The 17,642-nt window shown below is 40.5% G+C and overlaps 1 protein-coding gene across 3 annotated transcripts in view; it reads right to left on the bottom strand.

Moving 5' to 3' along the window:
- Positions 1 to 17,642, bottom strand: part of loxl2a (lysyl oxidase-like 2a) — a 49,987-nt gene that overhangs the window by 10,774 nt on the left and 21,571 nt on the right. For all 3 annotated transcript variants that reach the window (XM_053686648.1, XM_053686647.1, XM_053686646.1), the window contains 5 exons: positions 12,878 to 13,086; positions 9,805 to 10,027; positions 7,070 to 7,253; positions 4,616 to 4,767; positions 20 to 187 (listed from right to left, as the gene is read on the bottom strand). In XM_053686648.1, coding sequence (XP_053542623.1) covers positions 20 to 187; positions 4,616 to 4,767; positions 7,070 to 7,253; positions 9,805 to 10,027; positions 12,878 to 13,086 — 936 coding nt within the window. The remainder of the gene's footprint in view (positions 1 to 19; positions 188 to 4,615; positions 4,768 to 7,069; positions 7,254 to 9,804; positions 10,028 to 12,877; positions 13,087 to 17,642) is intronic.

Below are 17,642 nucleotides of genomic sequence, written 5' to 3'. Positions count from 1 at the left end.
ACTCTGCTATGCTTGTCACCTGGAAGGCGTGATTCGCGAAGCCGTATCCGAGCTGTCTGCACACCACCATGGCCTCCATGATTCCCCAGCTCTCACTGCACACCGCTCCCCACACCGTCGAGCCGTTCCTCTCTGCCAGCACCTCCACACGGCCCTCGTACGGGTTCCTGCCTCCGCTCAGACGCAGCTGCAAAGCAAACAAACACCCCCGTTTGGCTTTTACTCAATGTTGTGCAATACTTAACGTGGGTCAGTTCTCGAGTCTATCCAAGAGAATATCGGGTGTCCACAGTGTGAAAAGCTGCTCTAAGCTCCAGCAGTGCAATCAGCGTTCTGCACTCACAGTCTGAATACACGAGTGAGTTAGTAGATGGTCTGGCGAGAGCCGTTTCTGTTTTATAACAGGTTTTAAATCCCGAGCGAAATTCCTCGCACATGATTTTTCTTCACAGGAAGGAGCAAGGCTTTGGTCAAACATTGTAGGAATGAATTACAGGTTAGAAACTGGCTGATAGTTACTCATCTTTGAGTCTTGTGCCCTAGGTGTAGGGATGAATAAAGTAAGGAATAAGACATGACGGGGTGTGCTGTTATAGAAAAACAATCAACAGTTAGGTTACTGCCAGGATGTTGATTATTTTCCTACATCAGCATGTCCCGAAGTGCTTTATTCCCTCAGACCACAGGAATTTACCTATAATTGTCTACATTTTTTTAAAAATTACAGAACAGCACATTGTACTTTTTATCCATTTATTGTTACATTAATGTTGTGGAACCTCGATGAAACAAGTCAGCTCCTGTTATCGCTTTCAGTATAACAATGGATATAAAAAGTCTAGACAGCCCTGGATATAAATGGCTACAATGGATACAAAAAGTCTACACACCCCTGTTAAAATGGCGGGTTTTAATAATAATTTTTTTTTTTTTAAATAATAAATTAAAACAAGATAAATCATGTCAGAACTTTTCCCACCCTCAGTGTGAATTTACAACGAATAAAAATGAAGAGAAAAACAATCAGAAACATTTTACAGGAAAAAGGGAAAAAATATATAGATATATATATATATTTTTTTTACAATAACCTGGTTGCGTAAGTGTGCACACCCTTTTATAATTGGGGGCGTGGCTGTGTTCAGAATGAACCAATCACGTTCAATCTCATCTACAAAAGTAATTACCATACAGCTCTCGTCAATGAAATTATTCTGATTAACTCCAAATTAAGACTGTAGGATTTTCTTCACATCTTCTTGGTTTCATCCGAACCGCTGAAACCGTGGTCCGCAAAAAACTTACAAAGCATGCACGTTATCTCACTTGTTGAAAGGTATCGGCTTTTTTTTTAAAATATCCATTATATAAATAGTCGCTCCTATCACCAGCCTGTCATTTTTCTTTTTCTTGAAGTTAATCAGAAAAAAAACAAAAAACGCAGCTTGCCATGTTAAAGGGACATCGCAAAACTCTCTGTCCTCTGTCTGTTACTATGGAAACAATAACGTAGTGGAACATGGGATTTGAATTACAGCTGGAACTACTGTCAGAGCTGCTGTTCTAGAAAATTCATCAGCACCTTCAGAATAAAGTATTCACCAGCCCTGGGGTTTAGTGATATCTGAGAAATCGCAGGCTGTATCACATTCAGGAACTGGATGACGGTTGCCAAACGTGATGTTGACACAAGTCTTTAAAACTTTCCAAGACCAACAGCACAGAAGGAATTAAAGCTGTTATTAAATTTTAGTGTTACTATTTTCCGTCATCTACTATTCTCATTCTTTTTATTTATTCACATGCTTTTAATGTTTACGTTTAAGAAATTCATGAAGTCATCATTACTACTGGATTGTATTGGGCTCTGCGGTTCTGTGACTGCTCAGTTCCTGGTCAGTTTAGCCACGACGTATAGCCTAGGATCATTTTACACGTCTGCAGACCGTTCAGCTTTCGGTGCCTGCTCATAGTTTATCATTCTGTCGTTTCATGGAATCTGAAAAACCTCCAAATGCAGGACTCGTCCCATTGCTGATGTTCTCATGCCTGAAGTGCGTTCTTTGTGTACATAACGACGAAGTCTGTTTATAATAACTGGCTGTCCAAATACATATTTAACGTATTTATACATGTGTTTTTATTTAAAGTTCATTATTTGGCTGGTATTCGATGCTTTATTTTAGAGCAGAGCTCTGTTGAATCCTCAGATCTGATGCTTCAGTAGACGCGGACGCTCTGACGTGCTGCAAGGCATATCACAGGTTTAGATGATGTTTTCTGTAAGGATGTGGCTGTTTCGCATTTTTGGATAAGTCTCCAGTCTTGACACTTTAGAATCGTCAGTAAGGTTTCAGACACGGGAAAAGCCTCGAAAGTTTAGATACAATCCCATCTGGAACTATTGGAACGGCCAGGCCACTTCCTTTGTTTGTGCTGTACACCAAAGACATTTGGGTTTGAGATCAAAAGATGGATGTGAGATGAGAGTTTAGGATTTCAGCTTTTATTTCCTGGTATTTACATAAAACATAGAGCCTTTTGTATCAGACCACCCAATTTTTAGATGAGCAAAAGTATAGGAACAGACAAGTCTTGCGGTAAATCATAATTGCATCAAGGCTGCGACTCACTGATGTCACCAAATTGTTGGTTTCTTCTTTTGTGGTGCTTTTCCAGGCTTTTACCGCAGCCTCTTTCTGTTGTTGTTTCTTTCGGGGGGTTTCTCCTTTCAGTCTCAGGAAGTGAAATGCTTCTCAATTAGGTTAAGGTCTGTTAATTAGACTTGGCCGGTCTAAACTGTTGTTTTTGACATTTGTTGATGACATTTCTGTCATCAGTTGTTGTTGTTTTCCTTGGCCTACCCATTCGGTGTCTGTTGCTCAGTTCACCGATGGTTTCTTTCAGGACTTTCCGAATTGTTGTATTGACAATGTTTGTGCAATGCCTCCGTTTGATTTCCCCTCTTTTCTCAGCTTCAAAATGCCTTGCTTTTCTCCCATAGACAGCTCTCTGATCTTCACGTTGGTTTATCCTTTTTAAAAAGAAACGCAGTCTTCAGAGGTGAAACTGAACGCTAAAACCAAGAGTAGATGTTCAGAGCTATTTATGGTTTAAACAATCAATCTAACAGGACACACCTGGGTAAAAAGAAGCACTTGTCAGTTACATGTTCCAATATTTTTGCTCAGATACAAATTGTTCGGTCTGATACAAAATGTGGCATGTTATATGTCGTTCAGTACGTCTACATATAAATACAAGGAAATAAACGTTGAAATTCTAAAATCTCTACTCGTATTCATCTTTTGATCTCGAACACAAATGTCTTTGGTCTACAGCAAAAAAAAACAAATGAATCGGCCTTGCCGTTCCAATATTTTCAGAGAGGACTGTAGCTGTGTTGTATTTTTTCTTTTTTGGCCTTATTAACATAATGAGAGAATAAAAAGAGAGGATGGTGAGGGAACGAACGTTTAAAACATGAGCCGCTAAAACGAACCAACTTGCTTTGTGGACATTCCACAACATTAAAAGTAACCATAAACAGATAATGATTATCACATGACATTTTGTAAATAAATCAAAATTGTTATGAGTAGCACATTGCTGAAGTATAAGAGGAATAAAACACTTTTGGACATGCTGTCACAGGAAAATAGTGGTGGGGGGGGGGCCTCAACGTATGAATGTTCCTCATTCCCACTGACATCACTTCCTTTCTAATTTGTAACATTAAACTCTGCTCAACTTGATCTCCTTGCCTGGCCACGCCCACTTCAATTCATCATCAGCTGATGTAAATTAGCAGCTCTCATTGAAAATACACAAGTTCTGACCGCGTTGTTGATTTGACGCTTGCCGCTGTGAGCACATGGTTCTTTGGGGTGAGAACAATCAAAGCTGTGCTCAAGCCCACAGGCTTTTACATTCTTTATGACCACAAAGGTCTAGACTCAAAAATAACACGAGGCTGCATATAACCCATACGCACCCGACCACCAGACCAAACACATCAAACCCACGTATGATTCTTTCCTTGTGTTTGCCAACTTGAAATAACCGCAAAATAAAACCTGAGAGGAAATTCTTTATGGTTGAGCTACCTGCCCAAAATAAGCTGTAAATACAAGCTATCCTATTAGGAAAAGTAAATAAAAATTTAAAAAAAAATAAATCAACCAAAATGATCTCCATAAATAGAAAGCAGGAGAAACAATTTAGACTAAACAGAACAAGCAGCTCGCACCCTATGTGTAGATCAGTTTAAAGAGAATTCATTCCGTATCCATAACACATCTGGCTCCCGAACAGGTCTGAGAACGCTTAACGTATCGTAACTACGTATCAAGACGAGCTCGATAAGGTTTTTACACTAGTGACTGGTACGAGAGTCGATTGTGAGTCCAATACTGACAAAGTAGCCTAGCCTCATTTTCAGAGACTTTATGAACATATAAGATCAACAATAAAACGAAATTGTGGTTAGTTAAGGTTACAAATCTTTATACGTTTATATTACTGCTGGAAGCTGGGCTCCGTTTAAAAAAAAAACAAAGAAAAAAAAAAAAACTTTTTTTTTGTAATAAAAAGTATTTCATGTAATCATATATACCCTGTTGTGGAAGCCCATGGCGGGGACGTTACACTTCACAGCTGCGTCCTCTTCATGACTGCAGCCCAGAGCTTCTTTGTTAAAGTAACACTCAGTCAGAGACTTCTCGAACCCTGAGCACACCACCTCGTTCATGTGCACCGGGCCCATTCCTACACACACACACACACACACACACACACATTAATCACTGCACAGGTATATAACCCCACATTATTTAATATAAAAAAAACATCCTACTCTGCCTCTTCCACCTCGACTCTGTGCACTTTGCTTCTCTAGAACTCAGTTATAAATCTTGTATGGTAGCGCTACTTGTATTGTTCTCCGCTTGATATATCACTTTGGTTGTATTTCCTCAATTGGAAGTCACTTTGGATAAAAGCATCTGCTAAATGAATAAATGTAAATGTATATCCGTTGTTTTTTTTTCAGTTATGGTATGTTTACAGTTATTTGGTTAGTTGATGAAGAAGAAACAGTTATAAAACCTGACGCATCTGATGTCTTGTTCCTAAAAATGATATTTCTTTGTCTTCTTTATTTAGTCAGTGCAAACCTTTGCACTTATCAGTATGCATGAAGAACAGATTTAATGACGTAGGAAAAGAAAAACACCAGATTATGTTTATAGCCTGAAATTTAGGAGCATGTCAATTGGAAGTTAAGACCATGTAAAACTAATTAAGGCGTCCGTAAGGCATCATTTCTGAGAAATAAACAGCAGACATGCTCGAATAGGACTGTTTCATAATCTTAAATGATGAACAAAATAATGGAAACCCAGTAGCTCTTGTCCGATAAAGGTAACTCACTAAGGAACATAAACACATCTGCACTCAAACGTGTGGTTTTTCATTTAAAAAATGTCTTTATAGGCATGAAATAATTATATCATATAAAAAAAAAAGACCTTAAACGGTCCTTGTCCAAACTTAGCTCTGCTCCAAAGTGAAACAAAGCTGCTCAGCCAAGCCCCTTTTCCTTAAAAGGCAACTCATGAGGAATACTTGCGTTTGTGGTGCCTTGTAAATTGTCATTTGTAAGTTGCAATAACGTCATTTCCGAGCTCCGCACAATCAATATGTGACGTGGAAAAAAACCATGCATGTTTCCATGAAAGCGTGTCTTGTGTTTGCTTTTGTGTCAGAACGCGTAAAGTTCATAAAAAGCTACGTTAACTGCACTTTTAGAGTTAAAGGACTGAGTGGCTCCTGGTTCTGTTTTACTAAAGTGAACTCCAAACATTCATGCAACATTTTGGACTGAGATTTCAGCACAGCAACAGCAGCAGCCGAGAACAGCATGTCGCTTAGCAACAAGAATCAGGATGTTATAGATTTAACCAGGTACTGTGTCTGTGTATTAACCGATTTAAACCCAATACTGCTATAAACTCATTTAAAAGTAGAGAAGGGAGACTTTACACTGTTCGCAGTGTGAGCTGCCATGTCAAATTAAAGAACTGGAAGTTGAGAAGACTACCCCAAGCTGACGAGTTTGAAATTTCAAGGTGAGGGGGCGTTTCCGGTGGCTTTTACCAGTTGTAGGCGGGAAATTACAAGTTGCAGCTTCACTTCGAACGCAGATCTAGTTTTAACAGAGGGGGCGGAGTCAGATTGGGAAAGGTAATGATTTGACAATAGGTCGTTAAAACTGTAATTCGTCTCGTAGACAGCAGAGGGCTCTAAACATTACAAACTGCTCCTTTAAGGTGGTTTTCACACTGGGCATGTTTGCTGCGGTCCGAATCCGAGTGCTATTGGTTTCAGACTCGGTGAGTCTATCGAACCGCAGTTGCATATGCGTTCATTTTTGTGTTTTTATTACCTTGGTACTATTGTGCACAGCAGAGTGAACGTCCTGTAAGACGCCTCACATTTAGAAATCACATTTCTGTTCAAATTGATGACCACCATAGTCATGTTGATCTGAGAGGAAGTAGTTAAATTTAAACTAGTGGTACACTCCTACTACGTCCTGTGTTTTCATGAAGATTCCACATGAAAAGTCGACTCTTGTGGTCTTCATGACATCAAATGTCCAAAAAAAATGTTTGTTTTTTTCTTTTATACAGCTGAGTGATTGAGTCATGATGCAGTTTCTCAATATTGCAGAACCCACAGAAATTCAGCTAGCGGTTGATGCTAAGCATAATTACAGTGTAATCCTAGTTGTAAGGAGTCTTTTCTTAGTCACTTACCAACACATCTGAGGAAAATATCGATATTTCCGACACTGCTGTCTCATTTCCGCTGTCACTGTGCCTTTGCATTGTTTGTAAAAGACGTAATGGCTATGCTGAAGCTAGCTAAAACTGTCAGTGTCAGTCATTATCTGGGATTTTAACTTAAATGTTAGTTGTATTGCTGTAGCATTTGTAGTAGTAGTAGTAGTAGTCGTAGTAACACAAATTGGTATGCACCATGATGCGTTTTAGTGAGCGATACACACCTTGCCCCATTCGTGCACCAGTCAGAGCTTCTTTAGCAGTGCCGAAGCCCAACTCTCGACACACCACGCTGGCGGCTTTCATGTCCCAGTTATCGTCACACACTGTTCCCCAAATGCCATTCTTCAGCACTTCCACTCGTCCTTCACCCACCTTCGCCCCTCCACGTAGACGCACCAGGGGTTGCTGGAGGAAAATATAAATAAAGAAGATCTTTGTTGATTCACTTCATAAGGAAAACAGATAACATACATGATGACAACCTGATCCTTTTACATTTACATTTATTACATTTTGGCAGACGCCCTTATCCAGAGCAACGTACATTTATCTCATTTATACAACTGAGCAGTTGAGGGTTAAGGGCCTTGATCAAGGGCCCAGCAGTGGCTGGTTGGCAGTGCTGAGATTAGAACTCATGACGTCCAACATCTTAACCACTTAACCACCATTGCGTGGGGGGCACAGTGGCTAAGTGGTTAGCACAGTTACTTCACACCTCCAGGGTTGGTGGTTCGAATCCTATCTCCACCATATGTGTGCAGAGCTTGCATGTTCTCCATGTGCTTTGGGGGTTTCCTCCCACAGTCCAAAGACATGCACTGTAGTCTGATTGGTTTTTTCAAATTGTCCGTAGTGTGTGAATGTGTTTGTGATTTTGTCCTGTGATGGGTTGGCACCCCATCCAAGGTGTCCCCCGCCTTGTGCCATAGGCTCCAGGCTTCTCTGCAACCCAGTGTAGGATAAGCATTAAAGAAAATGGATGGATGGATGGATGGATGGATAGCATACCACCATGTTCAACATCTTATTTTATTTTATTTTATTGAGTGTTAGTTGTCCTGGGGTCAGTGACAGTGGAGCTTAAGTTAAAGCTTAATTTCTAGCCATTCCTTGAATTTTTTTTTTTGACTCTGCGTCTACCAAAAAGTGAACAGCAAACTTTAGGTTGCCTATAATAACATATGAATTATATCCACGTATAATTCACATATAATTATATCCTCATGTAGAGGATCAGACCTGCTCTAATGGCATGTTTGCACTTCGTGAACCAGGTGGACCGGAAGTGGGACCGGAATATTTGCTGGTCATGACATAAGATTTTAGCCATGGCTAGCAATGTCATGGGAACAAAATACAATAAATACAGTAAATAAAATATATTATAAGTGGTGGTGTCATTGGTTCAATCCTGAGCTTGGGTTACTGTCTGCGTAAAGTGTTGCACGTTCTCTTAATGTCCATACGGGTTTCCTCAGGGTTCTCTGGTTTCCTCCAATCTCGAAAAACATTCCAGGAAGTGGACTGGCCACACTGCACTGCACTGCCCCTAGGTGCAATGATGCAATGAGAATGACTCTCCATTCAAGAGGTCAATGCCTCTAAAGTAGTTATGATGCTAATATACTCACTATACTCTCAAGTTTCACTTAAAAAAAGTTTTTCACACTGAAAAATTGCAACGTGAATCTGTTCATCGCTACAAATCCCTTGACCAGGAAAGCTTTTTGTTTTTTCTTGCTGTCCAAAAGCTAGTGTAACCGAGTCTCAACTCTGGAGGTGAGCGAACCTCAAGTGTTGCTGTGTTTATACAGCACAGTCTCGCTCTCTTGAAGGAGTGCTACCAGATGACAGGATCTAGCTGGAAGCATGATCGCTATATAAACACACAATCAGCATGCATTCGAAACACTCTGGAATCTTATGTAATCTTTGTCTTTCCAGACCCTTCAAAGCGTTTTCCTGGAAGTCCTTGTGTGATACACTGTTGTGGAAGGGTCCCACATACTGCTGGAACTACTGAAGCTTCTCGCGAGCTTGATGTTGAAAAATGGAGAGCATTCATTGAAAAAAAAATAAATAAATGACATGAAATTAGCAACGGCTTTCCTGTCACAGACGATTCGGGCTGATGGTGGAAAAGTCTGTTTCCCACTGTTGAGTGTGTAAAACATCTGGATAAGAAGCTGCAAGGAGGCCACTTAAAACCATTCCAGACAAACTGGAAACGTGTGTGAAGGCACGTGTCTGTTAGCATTTACCAGATTTTCGCTAGTAGGCTCCTTCCTGTCACTTCTCATTCGGATTGGATTCGGAGTAATCTGGCTGTTGGTGAGTCAGAGACTTTAAAACAAAAACACCGAGTGTCTGTAGCTGTTCATGTCAGTCTAACCACAGTGCAATGAAGCCACTTGGCCGCCATCTTGGTTCTCCATCTTCATATTATAAAAGGAATGCTTTTCAACTGACGCAATATAAAACATTCATTAATACGAAGTAGGGTTTTTTTTTTCATGAAAAATGAATGTCATTCTTTTTACCTTCACCTAATAAGCAAGAAAAAAAGCAAAATTATATAACAGTTCCCCACAGCGCAATTTAATGTCAAATAAGCAGTCGTAGAAGAATCTTGATCTTGCCTCCTATTATCTTTGTTACCGGTATCATAGCAACAGAGGTGCCAACATTGCAGGTCCAAGTCGGCTTGAAGTGAAAGTAACAGCTACCAAGACCAAATACATGTCTTGCACATCCTGCGTCCTTTCCCCTTCAGTGAATTTGCTTTTCCTGTAGCAAGGCGCCATAAATGGGAAATCCTACGGCTAAACCGTAGATCTTTCTATTTATGGTTATAAATTCAAAAGACAGACTGCACTGATTGGACACAGCATTGCAATGCAGTACACGCTACATGTGTTTGTATGTGTGTGTCTGTGTGTGTGTATATGTATACCTCTGCTCTGTAGGCCTTCCTGAATCCTGAGGAATGTGTGGGTGCGAAGGCTCTACCAGGAACACAGCTGATCACGGCGGGCATTCCATTGGCACATGTGGCATTCAGACTTTCCGTAACTTCCAGGGCTTTGCCCATTCTGCAGCCGGTCAGATGAGCTTCATTTCCAGTGCAGTTCACCGAGAAATCAAAGTAGCTCTTCTTCCTGCGCTGAGACAGAAGCCTACGAGAGGACAGAAATAACATTGCATTTCTATTTTTCTTACAGTTTATTTGACAGAACCGTAAAGACATATCACATAACAGCTAGTGAGTCCAGAGTACTAAATATGCTACTCGTAATATCACGGGGTTAATCACGAGTATGAAATACAGTCGAAATTCAAACCACAGCAGCATTCCCATGACTGTCTGGTTTTTTTTAATGCAGCCAAGACCCTTGTTTTTGAGGAATTAAGTTAGTTAGTTAGTTAGCTAGTTAACTTTATCTGCTTTCAAAAGACAACAAATCTGACCACGCATACGGGTTAAAAGTCACCGCCATTTATAGTGCACTTCAGATTAAACTCCACACCCTCATTCCCGCCAAACAGCACAGTACACAGTGCATTATGGGAATTTTGTACCTGTTTAGCTACATTATTTGGACCCTACTGGAAATGCTCCACTAAGGTTTTAGGTGCGACTTCAAAATTAGCTATATTTTAAAATAATGCACTATATAGAAGGGCTGGCCAATATAACAATGACATATTATGATATATATATATATATTATTTTTTTGTAATATTTTTTATTATTACAAAATAAGTGGAAGCAGATGATTTGGCGTTGAATAGATGGAATCTTAACTATATAGCGTTACAATTTTAACAGATTTTAAAATGTTACCTCCTCATTGGAGGAAATGTTTTTAGATATTAAATCAAAGCATCATCAGACCCCTTCCAGAAGTTTCTTATCAAACCTATATATCGTGATACATATCACTGATCGTAAAAATGTCTTACTTCTTTCTTTCTTTATTTATTTAAAAAAAAAAAATTATTTCTCATATGACCCGCCTCTATAGGGTGTGGTTTTGGATGTACAGCAAGTCTCTCTTCTGACTGAACAGTGAGAGGTGTTGTATGTAAGTATTTATAGGACAACACTGTGGTGCTAAAAATAAGTCTACAAAACCTCCATTATACACACACACACACACGCGCACATGTAGTACACACACTCCGTGGTTCATTCCAGAAATAATTCAAAGCTTGTTTGGTTTCTGAAACTACTGTTTAGCTATAAACATGAACATTTGGAGTATTTGAAATAAATGGCAGTGTGTTCAGAGGTCACGTAGTCATCACACACTGAAAGGTCAACTGAAAGGTATTAACGTTATTTTAACGTCAGATGCGGGTCAATCCGAACGCTGCTTTCTGTTAAACTCTGGAAAATGTCCCGTTCTCTTTCACGCTACAGTTTTACTCTCTGCTCTGGAACTGCACTAACATATTTGCCATATCTTAAATAACGATCGGCAGCTTTTCAAAGCATCGCTCTGAGCCCAGAGCAGTAAAACTCTCAAGATTTTAATAATGAAGTATTTCACCTTTCATAAACGGAAACCGTGTCAGATTTCAGCAATGCCTTTTGGGTAACCTTGTACTAGCCAAGTCTACAGTGATGCTGACTCGACCCCTCACTTCACCCCTCACTTATCACACACTCTGTGAGCTGACAGAGTAACGGAATAGCACTTACGATGTATAAAAAGGTTCTCGGTCAAGGGAAAAGTGGACGAGAGTGCATTTAAAATGCTGCTATTCAGATTTATGTCATTTGATATATTTTATGCCCATGTAATTTGAACGATCTACAGGCATTTTTAGATGAGCTGGAATGTTCACATTTTCAAATATTTGTTCAATAACTGACAAATCACACAGGAAATTCCAGTTTGTGAATGAAATAATCACTTATTATGTAAAACTATAGTATGTATAATGGTGGAAGGGTATTCAGCCATGGGGATATACAGTACACTCGCTAGTCACGTTATTAGGAATACCTGCTCGTTCATGAAATGATCCAATCAGCCAATCACATGTCTCTGACCGTGAGTCATCTGACTGTAACTCCGTGACCGGGGCATGCCTGCTGGTGCCAGATTGGCTGGTTGAGTATTTCATAAGCTTCTGATCTCCTGAGATTATCAAACACAACAGTCTCTAGACTTATCCGTTGTTGAGGATGAGGACGGGTTCCCTTCTGAGTCTGGTTCCTCTCAAGGTTTCTTCCTTGTATCATCTTAGGGAGTTTTTCCTCGCCACCGTCGCCACCGGCTCGCTCAATAGGGATAAATTCACACACTTAAAATCTCTATCCCGTGTTCATATATCTCTGTAAAGCTACTTTGAGACAATGTCCGTCGTTCAAAGCGCTATACAAATCCAATTGAATTGAAATGAATTGAGTTTACGCAGAATGGTGTGAAAAAACAAAGCTGAAAATTTCAAATCCAGTGAGTGGCGGCATTGCAGGTTGGAATGCCTTAATTTCATTAGAGAGAGGTCAAAGGAGAATGACCAGGCTGGCTTGAGCTGACAGAAAGGCTATGGTAATGCAAATGACCACGCTTTCTAAGTGTGGTGAGCAGAAAAGCATCTCAGACCACACAACATGGCAAACATATATACATATATATATATATATATATATATATATATATATATATATATATATATATATATATGAAGGTCAAATATACTTTAAACCCTACTTTTCTCTTTACTCCCATCCAATAGATATCCACTCAGATATCTGTTGTAACTACTACTCCTGTAATGCTGGAGGAGACTCTACTCTATTCTGTATTCATGAGCTCACAGATTCCTCATGTCAATTGGTTCATGACAATCCGATCAAAATGAGAGAACAATGCCATCCTTCCTAGCCAGAAAGCAGGGCTGCTTTGTCTCTCTTGGACTCGAGGTGGCTGTGTGTGGCATTGCCAGGATTCAGACTGTTGATCACCTGCCTATAGCACCTCCTTAAGACTGGACCTGACTTGCTGTTGACTTACCTGTAGGCTTTATTGTTGAAGCCCTTCACTCCAGGGAAGCCGTACATGCCACACACTACACGGCTGTTTTGTGGCGTCCAGCTCTCATCGCAGATCTGCTTCCATTTCCCATCATCCTTCACTTCCACAAAGCCCTCCGTGATTGGAATACGCTTACGGTGGGAATAGGTGGCTCTGATACGCACGTCCTCTACTCGCACATCCAGAGTCTGAGAGAGAGAGAGAGAGAGAGAGAGAGAGAGAGAGAGAGAGAGAGAGAGAGAGAGAGAGAGAGAGAGAGAGAGAATAAATGTTCCATTTGGATGAAATGAAACTTTATGCATTCGGATAAGTTAATGAACATGAACAGTTTTTTATTTATTTTTAAAAATGAAAATCAGACAAATCAGACAGCCCATTGTTTATAACTGATGTAAAACAGTCTTTTGGTCCTGAATGTAGCTCAGTTTGGATAGACGGAAGGTTTGCGTCAAACCAGAATGGTGCTATGTATAGATGATGGAGGGGTTCTAAATCAAACCCAGACTCTGTGGAATGCCAGGAATGTGAAAACCTCCATGTAAATATCAAAAGGCGGAGGAAGGAGGATGAAGGAAGGAGCTCTTCCACCGGCCGCTCCGTGTGGTTCGGGAAGGAATTTGTGCAGTGAACCGAAAACTCTGCTGGTGTTAACACTTTATTTTCCACACAGGTGAAAATGAGCAAAGACACGAAAGAGTAAACATGACATGCCCAACATTTTACAGACTCAATTCAGACTCTTTAATTAACATTTACATCACCGTGATTCTAACACAGAGATGGTGCTCGGGTCGTTCTAATCCACAGGAAGTGTTTACACCGTCATGTTTTAAACTCGCAGCAGCGTGTGATGAAGTCAGTTTCACAACGCATGATGTGATTTAGTTTAGATAAGGTTGTGGGAACACAACACAACACAACACAATACACACAACACACAACACAAAACACACACAACTCACACTACACAAAACAACACACACAACACACAACACAACACACACACAACATACACAACACAACACAACACACTCAACACACACAAAACACACACAACACAACACACTCAACACACAACACAATACACACAACACAACACACACAACACACACAACATAACACACAACACACACAACATAACACACAACACACATAACACACACAACACAACACATATAACACACACAACACAACACATATAACACACACAACACAACACACACAACACAACACACACAACATAACACACACAACACTACAACACAACACACACAACACAAAACACACACAACACACACTACACAACACAACACGCACAACACAAAACACACACAACACACACTACACAACACACACAACACAACACAAAGCACACACAACACAGCACACACAACACAAAACACACACAACACACACAACGCAACAGTCTAGCATTCTAAAAAGGCCTAAGAAATGGCACGTCTTAAAGGGGAAGTTCACCATGTGAGCAGTTCTAAATATTTATTCTGTGATTTCCAGTCACCTCAGACAGCTTTAATGTCAACACATGAAGTTTTAATATTTTTTTTTCTCCACTAATGATTGTTTTTCAAAATAAATTATGAATGTACATTATGTACTCTCTTTCTAAATACCAATAAAAAATAAACTATATTCAGATGAATTTACGACACTAAGTACGACTCATCTTCTATCTATAGGTTTTTGGCACGCGTACCTCACTACATTGGGGATCTGGTTAGTGCGACTCATCTAAACCTGTGTGTGTGCGGGTTTTCATTACAGTCAAGCAGGAGACACGTCTGATTCCACCAGTTTAGTCAGGTGTTCTTGGCTTTCAATAGACATAGATGTGGCTTCTGCTTGTTTGGAAAGAAAACTTGCACCCACACCGGACCGTTCCGGATAAGTTCGGACACGCCTGATATAAACTGTTATAAACCGTAACCACCGTAATGACAGACTGCTCACCAAATTCAATATAGATCTAGTCACACGAAACAGGCAAAGTAGGCTAGCTAGCGATCTACACTAAAGGACGGTTTGGAATTATGTAACAGCAGGGGGAAAATGAAATCTAATAAATGACTGAATCTTCAGGACGAGAGGAATCATAAAAGGAGCCACGAACACGTGGCTGCATTTCTCTATTATCTCGCTCAAGAGGAAGAGAATTTATAAATCCAGGATTTGCAGCTGTGGCCTGGGGCGGTGGAAGAGATCACTGCTAATTCCTACAGAATTCTGTGTGGCTGTAACACACAATGTGACCTCTGTATGAAAACCAGGCATATTTGAGTCGCGCTTACTCAGAGTAACACCTGTGTTTGATCGCGCTCAGGTTTTTCCGTGGGTTTAGAGTAAAAATAGCGAGACGGCGAACCTGTTTCAACACCGATCTGCCTTTTGAACTAAAAAAGCCGACAATAAGAAGAACTTAAACCGCAGCAGACATCACAAAATCGCATTTACTATTCTTAAATGATAAAAGAAATATCCTTAAGAGATAAATAATTAGAAAAGCTAGAATAAAGTCCTGATGAGGTCCTGTTAGAGAAAACTCACTTCTTCTTTTTCTGTCTGTGTGGGAATAATCGGAGACCTGTACGACTGGATATGGTGTGTGTGTGTGTGTGTGTGTGTGTGTGTGTGTGTGTGTGTGTGTGTGTGTGTGTGTGTGTGTGTAAGGAGGTTCTTTTAGTGCAGACATTCCTCCACTGCTGTGCTTCTGAACCTCCTTCCACTTCTCTCACATTTCCAGACTCACAATATTTACACAGCACTAATGTTCCTGCATAAGGCCAAGGAGCGAAAAGGACTGTGTGTGTGTGTGTGTGCGTGTGTGTGTGTGTGAACGGTTACCATGCCAATGATGCAGCAAATCCCCCCAGTCTTATACACATCCTGTTTCCCGGATCACGTTGGTCCGACATGTGCAGAGATCGAGTCGGTACAGAACACGGGGGATTTTTTAACAAATTAAATTTGTGCTGTTCTGCTGGTGTTCATGAATTTAAGATAGCAAGAGAGAGAGAGAGAGAGAGAGAGAGAGAGAGAGAGGAAATATAGTACGTGAGTAAGAGGGAGAGATGGAGGCTGGTTTGTTTATCCCCAAGTTAGTCACCCTTTTGAGAGAAACACCCATATGAGAAACATCAGTAAACACACACACACACACACACACACACACACACACACACACACACACACACATTGCAGGATCACGCCATCCTACCAAACCTAACAAGCCTACCGCCAGATGCCATTGTGTTCTTGACTGAGTCAGTGTGAGGTAAACACACACTGCTGCTTAATTTCAGGATGCCGTGTGTGTGTCTGAAAGAAGGCACATATTGTTTCTACTTCAGACTCAAGTCAGAGGTCAACAGGTCACCTGTTCCTAAAGCTCTCTGACTTCAAATGACTTTTGACCTCTGACCACCCATTCCACATCACTCAGCCAGTCATCATGGTGAATGGACCAGGATCTGTGGCTGATCAAATCTGGGCTGATTTGTATTTCTGGAAAGGAGCATGTTTAGATGCCAGGTTTAAAAACACAGGTTTATGGGTAAGCAGGACCGACGTGTGCAGAGCTCCAAAAACTCCAACTATGAGGAGTTGTGTGCATCTACAGAGTTATCGGTCAAGCAAACAGTGATTGGTGAAGCATGGATGTGTATCCTGTATGACTGTGGTTGGGGTGGCACACAAACAACATTCAACCCAAACCAGAACTAGCACAAAAGATAATGAAGCAGTTTGAACAACAGTTGGCAGTAAAGGTATGACTTTATATGCATTTAATAGAGGTGCAAATATGGGCTCAAGACAGGAAATCCAGATTGGTTAATAAGACCGTGGACACAGATAACATAGCAGTATAGGAGACCCAGATCAGGTAGCAACACAAAGGACAAGCAGGTAACAAGAAAAAGGATGCAGATGCAGAATATAGATACAATGGCAAGGCAAAAGATACAAATCAGATTTTAAATAAATAAATAAATAAATATATTTAAATATATATATATGTGTGTGTGATGCAGATTGGGAAATGAAAGAGGGGACATGGATTGGATAACAAGACGGTTGCCGATCACATAACAACTCAGGATGGGACGCAGATCAGGTAAGGACGGTGCAGATTTGAGTAATGATGCAGGGTGTAGATTGGGTAATAGCACAGGATGCAGATGCAGGGCAGACAAAAAGGGGGTGTAGTTCAATCAACACTATGGGTTCTGATCAAGAACTGACACAAGGGAGTGTAGATCTGGTAACAACACAATGGGGCGCAGATTGGGGAGTGATACAGATCGGGACTTCAGATTGCACAGCAGCACAGGGGGTGCAGATCGGGTAACAACAAGAGGTGCAGTTCGGGTAACAACACGGGGTACATTTCAGGAAACAACAAAAAGGTGCACATCAGGTAAAACACAGGGGGTGTAGATTGGGGACAAAAAAGGGAGTGCAGATTGGGTAATAACACAAAGTGCTGTAGATTGGATAACAAAACAGGGGGTGCAGATCAGGTTACAGTTACAGTTACATTTATATAGCACTTTTCTTGATATCAGAGATCAGGTAATAAAAAGGGGGTGCAGATTGGGTAACAACACCTGAGGGTGCAGACTGGGTAACAACACAGTGGGTTTGTTAATGACATGGAGATAATATATCTGAGCTCTTAACTAGCTAAGAAGAACTAGACAAGTGACTTTGTTTTAAAGAGACACAT

This window comes from Ictalurus punctatus, chromosome 16 (genome assembly GCF_001660625.3).
Source record: "Ictalurus punctatus breed USDA103 chromosome 16, Coco_2.0, whole genome shotgun sequence".
Lineage (NCBI taxonomy): Eukaryota > Metazoa > Chordata > Actinopteri > Siluriformes > Ictaluridae > Ictalurus > Ictalurus punctatus.
This window is presented reverse-complemented; position numbering and strand designations above follow the sequence as displayed.